Genomic DNA, 22111 nt, shown 5'->3' with positions numbered 1-22111 from the left:
TGAAGTCATGCACATGCACACACTTAAAACACACCCACATCACTCCCCCACTTCTTCATCATATCATCAAGACCATCAGCAGGCTTAATGGGGAAGAGATCAATACATCGCAGGGGTCGAGGTGAACAAGGCGAGTACACCGGCAGCTCGTGACACTCGTACTAATGGTGCCATGAGCCACACCACTCCACCCGTCACTGTCAAACTGACTGTCCCGAATGAGCCGCCCATTGTCCTTATCATCGCCATCTCCACCCTCGCTTAAGCCACTCACTGTCTTACTGGCTGACCAGTGTGTTGGATGATAGTAGGCCGGAGGTCAATCCCTCTTGATACTACTAGGTCTTTAGTTAAGTGTGGGAAGCAATGTTACTCCTGACATCCAAATGAAATCTCAGTAGATTAGAGTCGGTGGTTTCTTGGATTCAGTGACGGTGTTGGAGAGAGCATGCCCAGTTTGCTTGTTGGCTCGAGTGCGGGTTTATGTTTAGTGTGTCCCCTCGCCCTAACCCCTCATTACCGCCAGTTTATCATGCCAGGAAGAGAGTGGCAAAAACAAATTAGTCCACAGGAGGGGAAAATAGCTGGGGATATCGATTTCGCCTTTTCATGCCAGAGTGGAGCACAGAAAATATTGGGCTATAAAAGGGAAACAAGGATATAAAGCCATTACGGTGCGCACTTAATTGATCCCACTTCCCATAACAAATTAATTGAGCGGAAAATGGCAGATGGCTTTGATGAATGTCATAAAAAAGGCTTGTCAGCAAGCCCAGTGTGTGCGACCCCCTTGCTCACTCACTGTATCACATGAAGGAGCTGCTTAGGAACGAGGTTTGTGGGAGCGCAATGCGTGCCTCTTCCAGTATTTACATCCCAGTGATCCTAATGTTAATCATGTTGACTTATTGACATCATTGCTAATTGTGCACCACTTCTCAATGGATTTTTCTTCTTTCCTCATTGTCTTGTTTCTCTCCCTTTGCGTTCCTTAACTGCAGTCGGTGTACAGGTGCAGGTTTGTTTGCCCGCGTGGGAGTGTGTGTTTCAGTGTATGTTTATACTGACAGGCTGCTGCCCCAGTAGCAGAACAAATGCTAATTTAATCAATTGGCTATAAATCCTACTGGCCGCTGACTCATGCGTCTTCTGCCCTGGGGACTCCAACAAAAACCCTGCCAGTGCAGTTTGTTCAGCGTACACACACTTGTGCCCGTGCACACACACGAACACATCGAAGCATCCATCTTCCACTCTCATCTTTTCCCTCTTCCATCACCCCAACATCAGAATTATCGTGGAGCAACCAGCGAGCACAAACACACATGCAGATGTTGACATACTGAGATAATTGCTATTTTTTCCTTCAGCTAAAATTCATCAGCAGCGGAGACAGTTTAGAAGCAGCGATTGATCCACAGTAGCACTGAGACACACACACACAAGTACACACACACGCACACACACATCCATCTCACGTTAACTTTCCTGCTACCCATCTTAACCAGAGAATTATTTATTGAGTGCATATTCCTCCCCACTTTTGCCCTCTCTCTTGCACACACACACACACACACACACACACACGATGCTGACACACCTGCAGTTTCATGACATCCAAATCTGCTAAAGCTGCTGAGACAGCGTATTCGGGAGGGGGGGCTGCGCGACTGGTTGGGGGGCACAGTGGGGCGATAGAGTGACAGAGAGACAGAAAAACAGGGATGCAGAAAGGGCAGAGTGACAGAGAGAAAAAAATGCCAGGAAGAGCAACAGAGCGATAAAGAAAAGTCAGAAAAAGATAGAAAAAAGGGTGACAAGAGAGAGAGTGGGAAGGAGAGCGAAGCTGCTGTCTGCTAGCAGCATGGTTGGTTGGTACCCACAGGCCCTGTTCAGAATTCTGCAGGGCCTCTGTGGCCCCCGTGTTCCCCATCAATCTCAGCTGGCTCTGGCAGCCGCCAGCGGCTGCATCTTAATCTGCTGGGGCTGAACGTGAGGACGGACAGGTCGCCTGGGCCGTGCAGTAAATAACCCTTCTCCTGACTGTCCCCTCCTATTCCCCTATGCATACACAGGCATGGAAGCACACACATGCACACACACACACACATATATATTCTGGCTGCTCTTTCTCTACACAAATATTTCTGCAGTTTCTGACTGCGGAAAAGCAGCTAAGTAAGTTCTGTGTCAAGTTTTTAAGCATTAAAAATGCACGCTACATGATTAGAAAGTCAAATTTTCCACAGTCCACAGGGCAAAAAGTTTAAAGTAAAATATTTTCTCTCATGTTGTGTTGTAAGCACACGGTAGAAAATGTGATTTTTATAAAATCAAGTTTTCAGATTATAAATTTCTGTAAATATGACTGATGATGATTATGTGACTTGAATGGTTCATTTTTGTCTCATTTTAGAAAAAACATGATTTGAATACCCAATTTTAAACAGAATAACTTGTTCAGATAAATATTTAATGTCCATCTGACTCTGATCACAGAAATTCTGTTGAGGAGCAAAGTTTTATTTTTGACCTTGGAAATAATAATTTCACAAAATATTTTTAACTCAAGGTCTGCTTATGACCTTTCGTTGGAGGTTTCAAACTAATCATCAGCAGATGCAATGGGAGAAAAAATAGTTTAGCTTCTAAATGGACAACTAGTAAATGGTCAAAAAGATTTTTCCTGAAGGTGAGCTGTTAATCAAATGATAGTTTCTGCAAAATGAGCCATTTGTAAAATAAAGCTGGGATTATTGTTTATCCAGAGAATTCAAATAGCCTGACACTCCTCGTTTAGAATAAATATTTCAAATTTACATAATGTTTGTGACATTTTACCACATGGGTGCCTCACTCTTTATTTGGGGTGTGGTTTATAAAGGCAGCTCTCACATGTTTTTATTTGTCTGTGCCTCTGTCTCACATTTACACACACACACACACACACAATCCCACACAAAGCCGGCATCATCCTTACAAGCAGCAGCGGTGACAGCTGCAAAGATCTGACACAAAAGATGCACTATCTGAGAAACACGGAGGAGGCAAGGTGAGAGAGACTCGGCGGATTAGAGGGCGGCTATCTCTCTCGCCCAGGGCCCTCTGAAATCCAGGAAGCAGCCGGCACGAGTCACTGGGCTCAGAAGCTATAAGGCCACTCCGCCCACAACCCTATGCCTCCTCTCAGTGAGGATCAGTTGAATTTACAACCCCCCACTCCTGTTCTCCAATGGTAAGACCTTGACAGGTCATAGGTCAACGTATCCTCCCCACCTGCCAAGCACGCTTGCTCCGATGGCTCCAGGGCAGAGTGCATTGTGTTCCCACTGGGACGCCGGTAGTCATGGAAACCTTTGAACTCAGCAGCGAGAGGAGGTGAGGGATGAGAGCTGGGTTTGTAAGGTAACAGTGTTCTATCGGTGTGAATGACAGCTTCCCAGCGTCTCTCTCTCTCTCTCTCTCTCTCTCTCTCTCACTCTCAACACACACCCACGTTCAATTATAAATGTATTCAAGTTGCAAAAACACACACAAAAAAACTTATGCCATATGCAAACACGAGTCAAGTCTGGATGGAGAAAATATACAGGCATACACACTCTCACTCTGCATAGACGCACACACACTTGCCTTCTCTGTTTGACAGATGACCTTACGCTCTGTGTCACTGAGCCGCAGTGTCTGCCTCTGTTGGGAGTAATAGTGTCCAGAATGACATGTTATGACGGGAAGGAGCAGTGCAGCAAGTCCACACAAACACACGCACTCGCACTGGCACACACACTCCTCGTCCATGATGTGAGTGTGTTTTTGTCTTTTACCACTGTCTTGTCCTTGTACTCGATCATTAAAAGAAAGAAGGGTGGGGAGTTGAATGTCAATTTTCATTTAAAAAGAAAAAAAGTCATAGATCAAAATGCACTGCACTACTTAAAGAATGAGGATTCTTTCTTTACATCTTTAATGAGCCCTAAAAGATACCAGTCACTTCAGAACAATTTTAACATTTGTCTACAAGATGATAAATTGTTATGTAAATGTTCATTGGGGTAGAACTTCCTCCATGTCCATCAAATTCTTGCAGGGCTCGGGCGACATGTTTCACCTCCAGCATGAATACCCGAACAGGCAGTTATCTCTCTCCACAGAGCCCTAATGAAAGGACAGACTCTAGTATCGGTCTGCACTTCTGGTTTATTCACAGGATGAGATGGAAGAAGCTGGAAATCAAATTGCTTTGACAAACACTGCGTAGTGTGGAAAGCACTGGTCCAGCTGTGTGAAGCCAAACATGGCTGATAAAGAAACACCAGAGACCAGCTTCAAACTCCTGGCAATCAAAGAAGAAAATTACAGATGCTGCAGTAGCACAAAAAAATTGAACTGAGAGTAACAAGATGGTGCTTAAAATGAAAGACTGAAATTGGCAACCTTCACTGCAAAGTTTGTAGTATCAGTAAGGGTTTTCTGAACTAGATGATATTTGTATTTGTTAGTTTTATTTGATATTTGTTAGGGGGGGAAAGCATAGTGACTACACAAAGTAAAAGAAAGAATATGATGACTGAAGAGCTTGAATAAATATGAATATTTCTGGACCTGTGGGATCACAGTTTCATTCATAAAGCAGAGGTTTAGATTTTTTAAAATCCATCTAAATTCAATATTCACGTCATGTGAGTTGTTTGTTGCTCCTGTCCATAGTGGTCATGAAGCAATAACCTTCTTAACTCCACTATAAAAGATGATGGACAAAAGCTGCAGTCCTCATTTTAAGCAAAACCTCTTGTAGCTGATAAGAAGTCTCTCTCTTTTTTCCAGTTGATTTTATAGGGCCAGGTGTCACTGTCTGTGCCTATGCGGCGCATGAATGAATGCAAAACTATTGATTGTAATGATGCAGTCAAAGAAATTGGATTTAACATGGATTGTTCACATCTCAGCTGAAGCCAATCTAGAGTATCAGATCTGTGCATCCTACTTAAGATAAAGTGGACATCTTTGTCCTGGCACTCGCATTTAGATTTATTCACTTAGCTCCAGGAAACACTGACTGTGGAAACACAAAGAGGGAAATTCATACTAAAAAGGATCACATCTTTGAAGGATACCCACTTCGTTTGTCTAATGCAGACCACTGATGCTTCATGTTAACTTTGGCCAAACAAGCACTATGTTTTTGTCAGAGGAGGAATGATTATAGTGACCAATAACTCTTTCAATGTGAGCGTTGCATTAAGACACACTAGAAAAAATCTGTGCCAAGTCTTTAAGAAAGAAAGAAAGAACGGATGGTCAGATTGAAGAAGCAGGGGGAGGGGAATGGGCGAAAAAAAAAAAATCCTTGCAGGAGGAAAAGATCGAGAGGGAGGGAGGAGCTGACACCTTGACGGATTGATTGAGATCGCCCAATACATGGTGTTGCCTACAGCCTAGATTAGCAAGAGGTCTGGGTCAGCACAATCTCTGTGTGTTAGATAACATTCCTGCCTTGCAGCTGCAGCTTGATACTGCTCCTCAGCGGCAAAATATTTTACTGAATATCTCTCAAACTCGCATCTTCAGATTTGAAAACCTTTGCTTATGTGTGTGCGTGTATGATAGCGAGAGAGAGAGAGAGAGAGAGAGAGAGAGAGAGAGAGAGAGAGAGAGAGAGAGACAGACTGTGGGGCCCAGTATCCATGGCAACCCCAGCCAGGTGCACTGGTTCATATGCGATTCAGGTAATTCAACCTACAATGAAAAGCATGCATATAAGATCATTGGTATTCAAATGCACTGCATGTTCTCCCCTTCGTATTCATATTCAGCCTCTCTCCGGACGGTGCCACACGGCCTCCTGCATGCCCATATGAGCTGATATCTCCCACAATGCCTGGCTTGAGTGGCAGGTATGATATTTCCACTCGGTTTGATTGAGGATTGCATTTAAAATTTGATGACAGTGTTGACAGAATATATCAGGGATGTTATTAATGCACTCAATATTGCAACGCCATACGGACAAGACATGCCTGACGCAGAGGTGCGCTTGTTACATACACCGCCTCAGGCCATGATTTGGATAGGGTCATGATTTTTCACAACTGAGTAAATTAAAACACACACACACGCACAAATAGAGTGAAACAGAAAGAAGAGGAGGTGAAAAAAAAGAGAAGCAAAATTTTTGGGAAATAAAAAGTATCATAGGGTTTGCTGTCGATGGGGTTTTGGAGGCTTGTGTTAAGCCAGAGGCTTTGACAGCTGGGTTTAGGGAGAGAGGAAAGGGCTATGGATTGGAGTCAGGTCTTTGCCTCATATTCTGAAGATTAAACTCCTATCCTCCTCCTCCTACACCATTTTGGACGTCTGTGGCATCATTTTACTCTGCTGTTAGTGGGTGTTTCAGCAGTGATCTACAGTCAGAGTTGTCGCTGTGGCGAGCTTGCTGCAGAGCACTCTGGTAAACCTTGCAATCAGATATTCTGCACCAGAACTCACCACCATTAGCAGCCAGAATTTTGCTTTGATCACCGAGCACACTCACCGTGTTGATACGCACTCAGAAAATGTGATGTTGAACAGATAAAGAGCTGATTAATGCAAGGATGGTCTTACTGCGTTTGTGAGTTCGTGTGTTTTCAACAGTAAATGTGAAAGACTTTGGGTTTTAATGACAGAAAGAAGTATAAAACGTATTTATATAAAATTTAGAGCTGAAAACATTAGTCTTTCTGCAGCAATTTTAATGTTTGATTAGATTGATCTTTCTTTTTTCAGCTGAAATGCCAAAATTCACTAGCTTTCTGGCTTCTCAGGTGTGAACATATGCTGGTTATCTTTTAGAGTAGTTGGTTAACTAAAACAAGCCAGTAAACAATTAATTGAGAAAATAATAGGCGTTAATCGATAATGATAATATTCTGACAGCTTCTGTACGTTTTCTACATGTCTGTTGGAATACTCCACTTAGAACATAGCAGGTGTCTCTTTAGAGAATGGTGTAAAAAGCTTTTCACACTATTGTAATAATAAACAGAAATTTGGCAATACTCACATTATTGTGTGCATGCCTGATATAAATATGCCAGGATACTTGTGCAAAACAGGCACAACAGGCATACAAACTGTAGACTCATTTTCACAGAAACACTGCAAGTATTCTGAATGTGCACAGCTTGCATAGCCAAGCGAACATTCAGCAGCAACTAATAAAAAACCCTCTCCTCTCATGTAGAGAAGCAGGCTAATTATGGTTTGCTAAACCTGCCCTAGATGGTGGTCATTATTAAGGGAAATCAATGTCCAATCAAGTCACTGACGTGGACTCAGGAGCAGATACGATGACTGCTCTGTGACAAATATTTATTATATTTGCTATGAGAAAACAAAACAAGACTTTTGTTGCAGGATACTATTCAGGTAGTTTTTTTTTTTATAATAAAGGACACAAGATCGGTTGGGTCAGCACTGAAAATGTTTGCTCCACTGGTGCAGTCAATCACCCGAAAGGTGAAGATGGGTATGTTTGACATCTGTGTGTGTATAGCCTACGTGTGTGAATTAAGAGGCCTCCAAAATGACCTCGCACATAGAGATGATGGTCATAAATTGGTCTGAAGTCTCATTTTCCCTGCAGGATTTTGACCAGCTGCCACAGCTTGAACCCATTTCACTCTGACTGCACCACTCCTCACACACTGAGTGACAGAGTTAATGAGTACATTTTATGGCTGGAGTCGTCGACCAAGGAGAAGCAAATGTTATGTGAATCACAAGGGCTGTAAATAGTACACAATAAGCGATACACGGGCAGAGCCCACTGGTTTTTCATTAAAATCACAATGTGGTTTGGAGGTACAAAGCCAGTACCACAGTGAACATTAATCTAAGTCACAGATAACTGAGCATATCAGGCTGGGATAAAAGAAACATGGGCCTAAACATAACATAATGGGACAGTGTCAGGGATAGCTGCTATGGTGAGGAGAAACAAAGAAGTATTTTGCTGCCACCATGTGGATCTGCCTCAGCAATGCAGGCCATGAATTTCAATACCATCTCAACAATGTGCCTGATATTTACCAAAAATTAAAATGTTTTATCAATCACAACCTACCAGCTGATTTACAATAAATAATAAGATAATAATGTTATCTTAAAAATGGCAAAACATTTCTTGCTTACAATTTATGTATTAAATGTGCCTAATAAAGATAGATAGATAGATAGATAGATAGACAGACAGATAGATAGATAGATAGATAGATAGATAGATAGATAGATAGATAGATAGATAGATCAGTCCTTCATTTAATTATTATTGCCTTTTAATTACACAACCCCACGCATGCTCAGACAAGTTCCAATGTATCAAGCACTTACCTCGGCTAAGTCCGTGAACTTCCCTCGTTTCCTCGGTAGCTTTCGTGACTTTCCGGTCCCCTCCGTGTTCACTCGACTCCTGTCGATAGAGATGATTTTCGCTGTCGTCGTCTCCCTCGTCCTCCTCTCAGTGTTGTTGTTCTCGGTGACGCGACGGAGGTGTAGCCTGACGCGGTCTCTTACGTGTCGGTCTGAATAAAAGTGGAGCTCCGTAGACCCGGGAGTGACGAAGCGAGTCTGTGTTGGTAAGAGGATACGCATCCGATGTTTGCTAAACAGATAGATGGCTGCCCAGAGAAGTTATTTGCTCCTATTATCCGCTCAAAGCCAACAAAGAGATCATGGCGGCGGTGTTGCAGAGGCTCACAAAATGAGTCAGTCTCTGCAAGGCTCGCTGGCTCGCAACACAGCTGAGACATAGGTATTAATGTGGGAGTGGGCTTGAATTTTTTTTTTATATAAAGAGTTTAAAAATAAGTTACAGAAGCAATTAGCTATGTGCAGCTAATTCATGTCAGTGTTGTGGTAGACTAGAATTGAGACAACAAACTCGCTAATGAGAGTGGGTTGCCCCAGTTGCAAACAAAACTGGCATACAATGCATGCAGACATTTCCCTCCATATAGGCGCACAGCTAGCGTAATTAATGCTAGCCAATGCAACATTAGTTTGAGCTACAGTTGAATTTTACGGTACAGCGCCAAACTGCAACGCAAGCTATTAAATATTGAAAATAAAAACGAGTTGAAAGTGAACTTGTAAATTTGAAATAAATAGCTGCTGGCTGTATTAACGTTCACTGCACTCCTATTAGCTTGTTAGCATGCTACATGCTAATTTCAAGTTGGTAACTATTAGAAACACCAAGGAGTTAGCTTTAGCTTTTAGCCTTTATGGGAAGTGAAGGTACGTAATAACATATTTTAAGTCTATATATTAACATAATGTAGTCAGACCTTGAACAGCGCGTCTGCTATGTGGATTTAATTGATTGTAGTTATCAAAATCCCTCTCCTTTCTGTAAGGATACTCGTTTTAGATGTTTTATAAATGAATTATACGCTAGCATGTTAAGCTAAGCCACACCCTCCGTGGGGACTTCAGCAGGCTCTAGTTTATGTCTAAGTCAACCCCCAGAGTGTTTCCTGTACACCATAGACTGCTTTCTCAGTGTTTGTGCTCAACAGTTCGTTTAAGCATGTTCATACAGATACAAATAAGCAGTTTTTTACTTTTTGCAGATTTTAAATGACCATGGAGGCTGGTGCAGACACACAGCAGAGTGGTGAAACAGCTGTCTCAGAGTCTGAGGCCCAGCAGATCACCTTGGCCCAGGTAAACCTTATCATCACTTTAATTTTACACATCACAATATAAGGGGCATTATTATTGTCTGAAAAGTACTGAAGCGGAGAGTAGTGGGTGTTCCTAAGAACTGTTAACTTTGCATACAGACAGTGTATGATTGTGGTTGCAGGCGTCCATCGCTGCCGGCCAGGTGTCGTCCAGTAGTCCCACAGTCACCCTTGTGCAGTTACCCAACGGTCAGACAGTTCAAGTGCACGGGGTGATCCAGGCTGCACAGCCGTCTGTCATCCAGTCACCACAAGTCCAGACAGTACAGGTGAGCGAAGGAAAAAGTAACATTTGCATTCATAATTGTTTCATTACAGAGTATAATAACATTTTTATTGCACAAATAATAATCACTGAGTCCTGACAAGTTTGATTTAGAATTTAAAAGTTAAAGAAATTAACTTGTTCCTTAAATTCAAAATATTGATAAATGTCATTATGATGACAAAATCATTAATGTATTATGATTTTTGTTCACTTGCAGATTTCGACTGTTGCTGAGAGTGAGGACTCGCAGGAGTCTGTTGACAGCGTGACAGATTCTCAGAAGAGGAGAGAGATCCTGTCCAGACGACCATCTTACAGGTCTGTGCTGTGTGATATATTATCAACAGAGATTTTGTAGCTTTATTATTCACATGCTCATAAATATAGAACTCTTTAATCCATTGCAGATATTTGCCCCATGATTTTATTGCTTTGATCTTTTGTCTGCATATCAATTTTTTCATAATTTCCAACTGCTTCCAAGAAACAAGGCTCCAGTTTCAGCGTAAATTATAGAAGGGTTATTTAATTTTGCAGAATCTGTACAACTGTGAGTGATTATTTTTAATATGGAAAAAGTGTTTGAGATTTTTTTTGCAACTGTTTCCCGCTACAGGAAGATTCTGAATGACTTATCATCAGATGCTCCAGCGGTGCCTCGAATTGAGGAAGAGAAGTCAGAAGATGACTCAGCCCCTGCCATCACCACCGTCACCATGCCCACTCCCATCTATCAAACCAGCAGTGGCCAGTATAGTAAGTAGTTTTGGATAGTGATACAGGAAGCTTGTGGTTTCTGTTGAAATGTGTCGGATTTCCTGCTGTGCCTTTTTGCACTTTTCAGTAGAAATGCGTCTTGTGCTGAGGTGAATTGAATATACACGCTGTTGATAATCATTTGTGGTGTAATACTGAGTCAGTGTTGTAATTTATTTGGTTTATATTACATTAAGGATTTTACGTGGTAACACCTCTTTACATTTGCTCAAACTCTGATTGACACTGAATGAGCATTAAGCTCTTGTCCATAAATACTGTCTGACATGAGGAGAGTTGGAAGAGTTGGTCTTGGACACACGTTAAAGGCCATGTTAGATGGGAGACATTGCAGATTATTGCTTATACTACAGAAAATAGAAGCCGAGTCAGTGACATCGCACATGTACTAAAGGACATTTTGAAGTTTGGATTTGTGTTTACTTGCTACTCTGTCTTGTCCTGAAGTTTCCTTATCTGAATTCTAGTTGAATTCTAACACGACCATGTCCCTCTGTAGTCGCCATTACCCAGGGTGGGGCCATCCAGCTGGCCAATAATGGCACAGATGGAGTGCAGGGTCTGCAGACACTGACCATGGCCAACGCTGCTGCAGCCCAGCCTGGTGCCACCATCCTGCAGTATGCTCAGACCAGTGACGGGCAGCAGATTCTTGTGCCCAGCAACCAAGTGGTTGTACAAGGTGGGGAAGTAATTCAACATAATGAATGAGTTTTGAAGCACAGTTTGACACAGGAAACTATACAAATCAGAACATTTAGTGTGAAATTGTTTGCATTTTTATTTTTACTTTGCAAAAAACGCTGTCTTTGTCTGTCAGCTGCCTCTGGTGATGTCCAGGCCTATCAGATCCGCACAGCCCCCACCAGCACCATCACTCCTGGGGTGGTCATGGCAACTTCGCCTGCACTGGGAACAGCAGGAGCCACAGAGGAAGTCACGCGCAAAAGGGAGGTTCGACTTATGAAAAACAGGTATGTAAACAGGCGTATTATGAGGTTGACTGGTTGTGCATACTTTTCTTGTTGGTGTTGTGTGTTATGAGCTTGGAGATCATCCTCGGAGAATCAACTAAGCTTTGATTTCCAGAATTTGCACAGTGTAGCTTTAACTGCAGACACACACTCACACGTGGTCTTCATGTCACACAGAGAGGCAGCCCGCGAATGTCGCAGAAAGAAGAAGGAGTATGTCAAGTGTCTGGAGAACCGCGTGGCTGTGCTGGAGAACCAGAACAAAACCCTCATCGAGGAACTCAAAGCACTCAAAGACTTGTACTGCCACAAATCCGAGTAGAAATGCCACCAAACTTCTGCCAGTGGCTCAACAGGTGCCCATCTGTCCCCATGTATAGAGACTCAGCACAGAGCCATGCATCTGGATGCTACTCCCCTTTTTCTACTCTTTTGCTTTCTTTTTAAAGACTGCTGAAAATCTGTAAAATGACTCACAAGGAATAGAATAAAAACACACCCCCTTCCACTTCACCGATTTTAAATCCAAATTCTGTTCCCATCGGTTTCCCACAGAAGGGTGCAGCAATGTCAAAAACGGATGTGGTGGAGACGACAACTATACAGGGTCCTTGTGGTGAAGTGGTAGAACAGACAATGAAGCTGTTTTTGTTTTGCGCCACCAAAGGGAAGCATTCCAGTCACTGGTGCCTGGACAAACTGGGCAACATCACCAGCAACGGGGAACTGCTCCAATGCCATCACCGCTAACGACTTTTTACAGTTTAATCTCCCCGAGACACTTGGATCATCTTGAGAGGTCACCTTTGTGTGCAACGTTTGTAATTGTAACTGAGCTGTTGCGTTTAACTTCTGTTACTTACTAATACTTTGAACTGTAGATGGACTGTGTCATGGATATTTTATCTTTGAGCCGTGTTTTGGTTTATGTATTAGATTATCTGCTCTGATAACGTCATTGGTATTTTGTTAACTTTTATTTACCTTGCCTTGACACGACATGAACAGAAGAGCTTACCATTAAGCCAGGTTATAAAATTGTGTACATGTTAATTGCAGCTTTAAAAATACACAATGAAGAGACTAGAACGTGGACAGTAGTGAATTCGGAAACCATGGGAGTCAAAATATTAAGACACCCTTGTCTTTTTAGCTTCTTTTAGCTTTAAAGACACAGTAATCGGGAAAAAATACACAAGTGGAGCATGATTACAGACCTCTTCAAAAGTTTAGGGGTCTGTGGCGCATGTTCCCAGTAATATTACTGAGGCTCATTAATGTAGGTTTTTACCTAACTTCACAAAAACATGCCCAGAGTTACAAAAAGGAGCAGATTAGTTTGATGACTGTGCAGTTAACAATGTTCTGTTATGGACTAATATGCCTTCAGTAATTGAACAAATGGGAATATAATGGAAATGAGCTGTTGCCCGTGCACCAGAGTATATAATGTAAACAACAGAAGGTTAACCCACAGTGTTTGGGCTAAAAGTAAAAGAGAACTTTTTTTTTCGCCCGTATTTTTGTATTTCGTCAATCTACTTTTTAAATTTTGTTTCATTCATTTCTTGATTTTGAACAAAAACCAAAAAAAGTGAGCCTTACGTGTTATGCAACGGAAGAAATAGTTTCTGCATATTTATAGACACATTTTGGAGACACATGGCCCTTAACTGGAATCATGGATTGCCTGGTATGTTTGTGTATTGTCTTTGGACATGTAATAACCACACCTTTTTTATTTAGTAACCCTAAATTAGTTCTGTATGATGGAAGAGAAAAAAAAATTCCTGCAGTTGCAGGTTGGTAAATTGCAAATAAGAATTTGTGATGAGCTGTTAAGGCATCAGCAGAGACTGTCTCCAAATTCTGTTTACAGGATTACAAAGCGGCATGCGCACTTTCCTTGCATATACAATCCTACTACATTTCACATTTAACAGAAAAATCTCATGCAGCACTAACAGGCAGAGCCTTCTGCTGCATGGTGAGATGCCTCTGAGATTTAACTTGAAAGTAACACTGCTAACCAGTAATTAAACACAAAGTATCTGTGGGTGTTTTGTTGCTTATTTAATTATCAAGGCATCATCACACATTGATCAAGACGTTATTAGTTGTGTGGGGCATCAAATTTCACCAAGTGCGACCCAATTGCACCCATCGAACACCCTGCAAAAAAAGTACTGCAAAGTGTGACCAAAATCATAAACACAATGAATCTACAGTGAACAACATGTTTATTTTCATTTTAACAGAATGTCATACTCATATTCTTTTAGGTGTTAAGTATAGCCATGACATAGTGTGCTTTTTTTTATGTTGCTTTTCACGATTTTTGTATTCACAATTTCTAAATGTCAGCACCAACTTGTATAATACAGTGCATTATGTCAGAGCTATTCAAATATTGCATTTTTGGCAGCTGGTAATAAATGTGTTTCTGGTAATCTTTGGTGATTTTAAAATGTTTTTTGTTTTTTTTTATTCAAAACCAGTAAAATATCACAAAGAAGAAGGCAGTCACTGAAAGACAACTAAGTCAGTGGGACACTCAGTTGTCACAAATCCCTCCAGGGTGGCAATTTCCAAGCTTTATATATGTGGATGTCCCTTTGTTTGTCATAATAGACCTCTTCAACTGTGAAGTGCTGCTTGAGCATGCTCAAAAAGTCTGTGTCTCTCTCGTAGCGGATCTTGCAGGCCAGTAACACCACAGTGGTGTCTGAACACAGGTGCTCCAGAGTCTGCAGCAGAGGCACAAACGTGTCCTCCAGGTAAACAATGTCTGCTCCCAGCACCAGATCAAATCCCCCCGCTGGATAAAGTTCAAGGCCCTGACCCCAGGTCAGCTCAGACACGATCACTGAGCTCTGGGAGTCTGGGGGCACGTTGGCCTTCACATTGGCTGAGAGGAAGTCCAGGGCAGGCTCTCTGTCAGTGATGGTCACTTTGGCACCTGGAAAAGTTTAAAATACGACACAGACTGGTGCATTTTCATAAACCAGTTCTGATATTTATGTAAAAATGTATTTTTATGCCATGGAGTCTTACTTGTGTTGTGGTGGGACCCTGTAAACTCTTAACTGGTTAGTAAATAAACACTCACCCAGCAGGGCTGCTACAATCCCAACCAGTCCAGTTCCAGCTCCCAGTTCGATTGCCACCTTTCCCTTTAACTCCACCTTCCCCAGCTCCAGGTAAATGCACATGACAACTGCCTGGAAAACAAACATAATATTCATTTATCCAAATACTTAGTAATGAATGGCGAACAGTAGTCACGCTGCAACGGATGTGTATCACTTACTGCATCCCACACAACTGCTGCTACCCCAAGCTTTTTCCAGTCCTGGGACAGACGGAGATCGTGGTTGGCAAATCTAAACTGTGCTGATGAATTGTGGAGTTTGGAAAGCGCAGGTAACGGATTCTCTACATACGGAACTAGAGCCATGCCGTGAAATGCATAGAAATTAGACTACCTTACGCTGTTTTACTTTGTGTGCCTATGCTCATGCGCAATGAGGTTCTTCTTCTTGAGTTCTTCTTCGCTGATTTCCTGAATCATTACTGCCATCTTCTGGAGATCATTGTCTGCTTTGGAGTCAATTTCTTACTTTAATTTTTTTACATCATTTATGTTTTATGCAACATATCAAACAACTTTTCGGCCTCATCATATTAGACTTTGTACAGTTATTTTTATAAAATACTGTGGCCCATCTCAAAAAGTGACCAATGGGAAAGCCTGGTTTTGTATTGGGCGTGTCTTCATGGGTTTTTCTCAACGGCTGTGTTTTCTCCGTAATGAAGGGGGCGGGGCTGCAGATGAAGCCCCCCCCAGGTCTGTGAAGTTGACAGTGCATGGCACCAATTCAGCTTCCGTTTCACTTGCATTCCTACACTCATAATAAAAGCAAAGAAATTAACTGCGTGGGATCCAGACAGGCAGTCATTTAAAAATTCCCAAAGAGTGAAGTGAAATTAAAGATTAACCTATGAAACTTGAAATGAGGATTTTTCCATTTGACTCTCATAGATTTTTTTTCCTCAGAATTCCTTTCTCTGGACTTTACTTTAGTGTGAGATACATGGAACGGCACACGATGAGGACTTTTAGTTTGAAGGGCAGCAGCCGGAAGTTAACTCTGAACTTAACGGCTTCGATGGATTTGACATCCAAGACGTGTCTCCTGCAAATGCGACGAGATGAAAGCTAACGTTGGTTATCTTTTTAAACTTCCAATACCAGCTACCAGTCCGCTTTCTTAGTTATCTTTAGAGGGTTTTTTTTCCCGGTTAGAGAATTTGTGTATTTGTTTGGTAGGAAAGCCTGTAATTGTGACAAAGACTTCAACTGCAGTGATAATGGATTGATCCATGCTGCCAAGAATGGATTGAGCTGCGGAAGCTAAGCTAGCGTTAGCCGGCTAGCCATGGAGGGAGATAGAGGAGCTTTTGACTTTGTATTGTTGGCCTCTGTTCCGTAAAATGAGTTGATATAAGTTAGACACCGTCCAAAACTATTCAGTCCACGCATGTAATTCTTATTAAAGTGCGCCAGTGCTATGCTGCGCACACGCCCTGAATATGTCAGCTGTCCTGCACATACCGCAGCTACCCAGTTGGCTGTCATTACATAGGTCCCATCCTACTCAGATGCTAGATTTTTCACTCTGCAGCCAAACACACAGGCTGGGCTGGTCTTTAATACACTAAATTAAAACTAGGTCATTTTAAAGATTCAAATGTCGAGGTTATGTGAAACCTGCTCCCATCAAACTAGAATCAGGTCTAACTAGTTTCAGATTTACTTTAGTCTGACATTTATTTACTTCCACTTGAAAGGTTTAGATAACACTTTACGTAAGCACCGGTCAGTGCTGTCAAGTTAGACTAGTAGGTGATCCCTCCTCAGTTGTATGGGAAACAGTTCTGGCTGTAGCAGGACTGTTTTAGGTCAGCCATGGGAGGTTCGGTGTCTTGCTGCATCTCTCCTGGAGAGAGTCCCAAGATCCACAGGAGAGAGGTGGAGCTGGAGGAGTATCCCATCACCACCACTGAGGACGTGAGCGAAGACACTGGGACCTACCTGCAGCACATCAGTGACAGGGAGCTCCCAGACGGTGAGTTTACCCTATGGTGTGTTTATTGCTTTTAACAAAGACTGACTCTTATCTCTTATCTACAGTTTAGCATTAAATTATACTTGCATCTTTCAGAACTGGCTCAAGAGGCCAACCCATCAGACCACCCAAGAGCCAGCACGCTCTTCCTCAACAAGTCGCAGACAGATGGTATCAGTATTTCTCTGGATGTCATTATTTGAATTTTTTAATCTTAACTTTCCTTTGAATCTCCCAATCTAACAAACTTTTTTCTCCCCATTTCAGTTCGTGAGAAAAGGAAAAGCAACTACATGAATCATGTAAGTGACAGGCCTACATGTGCTTGATATGGCTTGAAACAGAAAATTAGTCTTAAGTATTTAAGTGAGGACTTGTGCTTTGTAAAGGGAGTCTTAGCATTAGTTATTTAAACATATCGTCCTTCACTTTTAACTCAACATCATATAGGATTTAAATTGATGTTTCTCCAGTCCGTGTGTGTTTCTAAAACTTTTTTGCCACTTTTTTTTTTTAAACATTAAACAACATCACTGTTTCTTTACCAGACATCCCCAGGACTCCTGACAAAAAAGTACAGTTCCTGCTCGACAATATTCATCGATGATAGCACAGTCAGCCAGCCCAACCTCAAGAGCACGATCAAATGGTAAGTGACTTCACCTCCGTCTTCTAAAGATCTTCTCAGGAATAGTTAGGAGTTTTAGTGGGCTGGTTTCCTGCAAGGTCAGCGGTCATGTGACGAGGGAAGAGTTAAGGAATTTGTCCTCCACCTCTCAAAAAAGTTTTGTTCCACTGAAAACACGTTTTCATTTGAACTAATTTAACAAGCCGGGAGTGTTGCGAGATTTGAGATCTGCACTCGGTAAAATCACAGAGACAGAAAGAAGACATGATATGCAAATACAGCATTGGAGCCGCTGTTTGGTGCAGAGGAATAAAATCACATCCAGTGGTTCATTGTTTGTCTGTGTCGATATCTCTCTGTTCCAGCGTCGCACTGGCCATATACTATCATATAAAAAACAGGTAGGAAAAGTTTCATACACTTTCATAGATTTCACCTCTTACAGGTGCTGTTGTACTGTTTTCTGTCTGTCCTGTACTTAGATGTTCAGTGAAGAAATAAAGTGATAATTGAATTGGGCTAATTTGAGGTTTATCAAATTATATTTGCATAATAGCAACTTCTTGGTGGTGGCCAGTAGTTAGTCAGTCAGTCTGTGAGTTATTCAGTTACTTAATAATCAGATAATTCTATCAAACTTTTGCTGGTAGGTGATAGATAGGTAGGTAGGTAGTTAGTTAGTTAGATAGATACATAGATAGATGGATGAATAGATAGATAGGTAGGTAGGTAGATAGTTAGATAGATACATAGATAGATATATGGATGAATAGATAGGTAGGTAGGTAGGTAGATAGGTAGATAGATGGACACATAGATAGAGCGATAGATTTTAAGTGTTTTTAATAGGTATAAGTAGATTAGTTAGAAAAGCCGGTTAGCTCAACAAGACATAAATGCAGTAGGAACATTAAGTGTACAATGGTATGAAAATGATATGCACATTTAACATCAGCTTGTTAACGTTCTTCTCCTGCAGAGATTCAAACCGCTCGCTGGATATATTTGATGAGAAGAAGCACCCTCTGTCGGTGAGTTGAGGTATTTGATTACATAAAGCAGCTATGTTTACTATTCACTGATGATGATGATGATGACCCTTTGCCCAACAGCGAGAAAAGGTTCCAGATGACTACTCTGTGGTTGACCCAGAACACAAACTCATCTACCGCTTTATAAGAACACTCTTCAGCTCTGCTCAGCTCACTGCTGAATGTGCCATCGTCACTCTGGTAAGTTAACAGCTCCAGGTTTACATGACAAGAGTCTGATAAATGGGTAAAAGACACAGTCTCCTATCTTTATCACTTTTAAGTTTGTATATTGCCTCTGTGAACAAGTGGTTGTGCTGTCTTAGGTGTACCTGGAAAGGCTGCTGACTTATGCTGAGATGGACATCTGTCCTTGTAACTGGAAGCGCATTGTTCTCGGTGCCATCCTGCTGGCTTCCAAGGTCTGGGACGACCAGGCTGTGTGGAATGTTGACTACTGCCAGATCCTGAAAGATATCACCGTGGAGGACATGTGAGTGTTACTTTTGATCCATCAAATAACTGTTTCTTGAACAAAAGCCAATTGGGCAACATGTTGCAGCCCAGTGTTTTAACTTTTCTCATAAAAATGTGAAACTCTCTGACAGAGTCTCTGCTTCGCTCCATGTTTTGCAGGAACGAGATGGAGCGTCACTTCCTGGAGCTGCTCCAGTTCAACATCAATGTCCCAGCCAGTGTCTACGCCAAGTATTACTTTGATCTGCGCTCACTGGCTGACGACAACAACCTCAGTTTCCCACTGGAGCCACTCAGCAACAAGCGGGCCCAAAAACTAGAGGTGAGTCGATCTCTTCCTTCAGATAAAAGTGTTCAAAATCCGATTGTTTTGTTGCCACTGAGCTGATGTTGTCTGTCAGTAAGTACAGTAAATGTGTTATGCCTTGGCAGCTCTCCTCGTTCTGTTGTTCAGACAGCTTTGTGTTTATGATATTGTCTGTAGGCCATCTCCAGGCTGTGTGAGGACAAGTACAAGGACCTGAGTAAATCTGCTATGAGGAGGTCTGTCAGCGCAGACAACCTGGTTGGTGTGAAGAACTCCCAGGCTGTGCTTTCTTAAGTCTAAGACAGCCATCTGAAATCTGGCGAGGAGGTGGTGGACCGACGGAGTCAGAGTGAAGCTACAGGATGTGATGCCACACACAAGAAGTTCATCAAGAGACATTTCCAAAATAGATTACATTAATATTAGTAACTGAAAAGTTTCATCACAAAATGTTAAATGTCAACTTTGGGGAAGAACAGAAAAAAATAATAAGTTTACCATCAGTATCTCTAAAATATAATGGATCCTGTCTCTATGTGTTCATTACAAAGAACTTCAGGTATCTGCCTTTAAAGCATGGTAATTTGGTGACTGTCATGTTTTTATTTCAAATTGTGGATGCCTAACTTTGGAAGGAATTAGCATGAAAATGCTTCCTGTTGCCACACAAATTGAGGACCTCTTCTTTTTTTTTTTCCTTTCATCACTCATCACTCTTTTGGGGAGTATTTTCTCTGGCTTTGGCCCTCTTCTCTCCACCAGCTGTATCCCCTCTCCTTTATTCAGACAATGACAAACTGTCTTGAACTACCCTGTGGTGTAGTTCTGCACATGGACAAAGAGTAGACTTTGTTTTGCTTACTATGTAGGCTCCTATAGCTGTGAAATGTACGAGACTTTATTTAATTCAAAAATAAATTTCAGTCGCCGTTTGAAGTTGAGGCTGCTTAGGTGGGAACATGTGTCATGGTGGTTTTTGTTTGCAGGAGCTGTAAAGTCTTTCGGACAAATAAAGATATTTGGAAAAGGAGAGAAAAGCCAACCACGATGGCCATGCCAAGTGATCGTGGCTTTACTTTGATATGAGATTGCATCTATGAAGTCTTGTTCTTTTGTAAATAGAGTCATCTTGTTTGTTTCAAACAAAAAAAAGTGGTCAGGCATCACATGTTTACCTTGACATTATACATCTAAGTTGAATTTAAGAGTTAGTTTTACTGTATATCACCAGTGACCTTTTATACTAAATATGTGTCTGATAATTTGTTTAAAAAATAAATTAATGACTTATTGAGTCACCAGAACATGCCATTATTAGCTCTTGCAGGAGATTGATTATTGGCACAGATCTCAACTACCTGTCAGTAAAATGTCAATGATTATTAGTTTAATTCATAACTGCAATTGGACTATAGGAAGAGCACCAGAGATCAGACAAGTTTGTTTCTGCTGAAGAGATCTGTTGCACAGCCTAACTCTTCCAATGAAACTAAGCATCAGTGTAGAATAGATGACAAGCTCTTGTGCATGAAGCACTTGTGCAGCATTTAAGTAACATGGCAAGTAGCCAAATTTTAAATATTAAATATTTTCCCTTTTTCCACACGCCTGAGATACAAGTCTGACTTGAAGGAGCTGATTGCAGTCTGGCCGCTGGTCTCATGGGGGCAGTGATGTTCCAAGCAGAAGCCCCATTGTTGCTGGAGCTTCGACAACCACAGGCTCATGAACTGCTTGACCATGATACCTGTACAACCATGTTGCACAGCCTGTTGGTCAGGGAGGAGCAGTCCAGGGCCGGTGTCTCTATGCCCAAAACTGCTGCTTATATCAGGCAGGTAGTCACAGTGATCACAGATCACACGGATCACAGTGAAGATATATATATGTGTGTGTGTGTGTGTGTGTGTGTGTGTGTGTGTGTGTGTGTGTGTGTGTGTGTATGTATATGTATATATGTGTGTGTGTATGTGTGTGTCTGTCAATCTCAGCATTGCCGTATTTTTTTTTCCGGCTTAGGTCTATTTCTATTCCACCTCTTTAATTTCAGTAGGACCACTTTCCTCCGTGTCTCCTAGTAACTAGGCATTTACCAATGGCCCCTCCTCTACACACTGCGTTTAGTTCAAGACCTATAGATACTCAGTCAGCAAACAGTGTTCTGTCCCTAATAAAAATGCAACCTGTGCATATGAATTCCTTAAACAGCTCTTTCTCCAACTCATCCAGCAAGACAGATGCAGGTGACTGGAATCAACTTGTGGATGAAATGTCAAGCTTTCTTTCCTGGGACTTTTCTTTTTCACAGAAAACGTCCCTTGCGTTTTTTCTTGTTTTTCTTGGCTGTGCCCTTTTTTCATCTATAACAAATGGATTGCTCTTTTTTCTGACGGTGAGATATAAGCAGCTGCTGTGGCAGCCACAATACATTTTTCTAAAAAATATATCCGCTTGTGGTTTTGGGATGAGTTTTGTAACTGCTCTAGTTGTATTGTCTTCTATAATGCGGAAGCAGACTCAGATCTATGGATGGTGGTGCATAATTCAGTTTTGCATATTGCGTTGTTTTTATCTGACATCCCAGATTACTTTGGTTCTAATGGCTGTAGAACGCTACATATTCATTTGTCATGGCATCCACTACCTGAGGATGGTTAATACCGACTGTGTTGTCATTAGTTTGGGACTCACATGGCTGGTCAGTGTGGCAATAAGCTTTCATGGAGGGTTTGTGCTAAGCAAGATTCAGTGTGACTTCCAGCAGCAAACCAGCGGGCTCCTGTGTAATGCTGTTA

General features: G+C 41.7%; 3 protein-coding genes across 4 annotated transcripts; 2 read left to right on the top strand and 1 right to left on the bottom strand.

The window, feature by feature from the left end:
• Positions 1–8459: 8459 nt before the first annotated feature.
• On the top strand, positions 8460–13264 carry LOC121178222 (cyclic AMP-responsive element-binding protein 1). Of its 2 annotated transcripts, none has more exons than XM_041032785.1 (8): positions 8460–8615; positions 9612–9705; positions 9848–9994; positions 10211–10311; positions 10610–10749; positions 11270–11452; positions 11591–11744; positions 11922–13264. In XM_041032785.1, the coding sequence occupies exons 2-8, from the start codon at positions 9619–9621 to the stop codon at positions 12064–12066; spliced, it is 957 nt and encodes a 318-aa protein (XP_040888719.1). In that variant the 5' UTR covers positions 8460–8615; positions 9612–9618; the 3' UTR covers positions 12067–13264. The 2 variants fall into 2 exon arrangements, with proteins under 2 accessions (XP_040888719.1, XP_040888720.1); XM_041032786.1 differs by lacking the exon at positions 8460–8615 and adding an exon at positions 8622–8791.
• A 552-nt stretch (positions 13265–13816) lies between these two features.
• Positions 13817–15242, bottom strand: mettl21a (methyltransferase like 21A). Its single transcript, XM_041032788.1, has 3 exons — positions 15055–15242; positions 14854–14965; positions 13817–14703 (listed from the first exon to the last, which is right to left on the bottom strand). The coding sequence occupies exons 1-3, from the start codon at positions 15199–15201 to the stop codon at positions 14306–14308; spliced, it is 657 nt and encodes a 218-aa protein (XP_040888722.1). The 5' UTR covers positions 15202–15242; the 3' UTR covers positions 13817–14305.
• Positions 15243–15915: 673 nt separating this feature from the next.
• On the top strand, positions 15916–20274 carry LOC121178221 (cyclin-Y-like protein 1). The gene is made up of 10 exons (XM_041032784.1): positions 15916–16873; positions 16970–17044; positions 17141–17175; positions 17422–17522; positions 17867–17902; positions 18481–18532; positions 18614–18733; positions 18859–19025; positions 19169–19331; positions 19494–20274. Exons 1-10 carry the CDS (start codon positions 16714–16716, stop codon positions 19608–19610), a joined length of 1026 nt encoding a protein of 341 aa, XP_040888718.1. The 5' UTR covers positions 15916–16713; the 3' UTR covers positions 19611–20274.
• The last annotated feature ends 1837 nt before the right edge of the window (positions 20275–22111 follow it).

Source organism: Toxotes jaculatrix, chromosome 24 (genome assembly GCF_017976425.1).
Source record: "Toxotes jaculatrix isolate fToxJac2 chromosome 24, fToxJac2.pri, whole genome shotgun sequence".
Taxonomy (NCBI): Eukaryota; Metazoa; Chordata; class Actinopteri; family Toxotidae; genus Toxotes; species Toxotes jaculatrix.
This window is presented reverse-complemented; position numbering and strand designations above follow the sequence as displayed.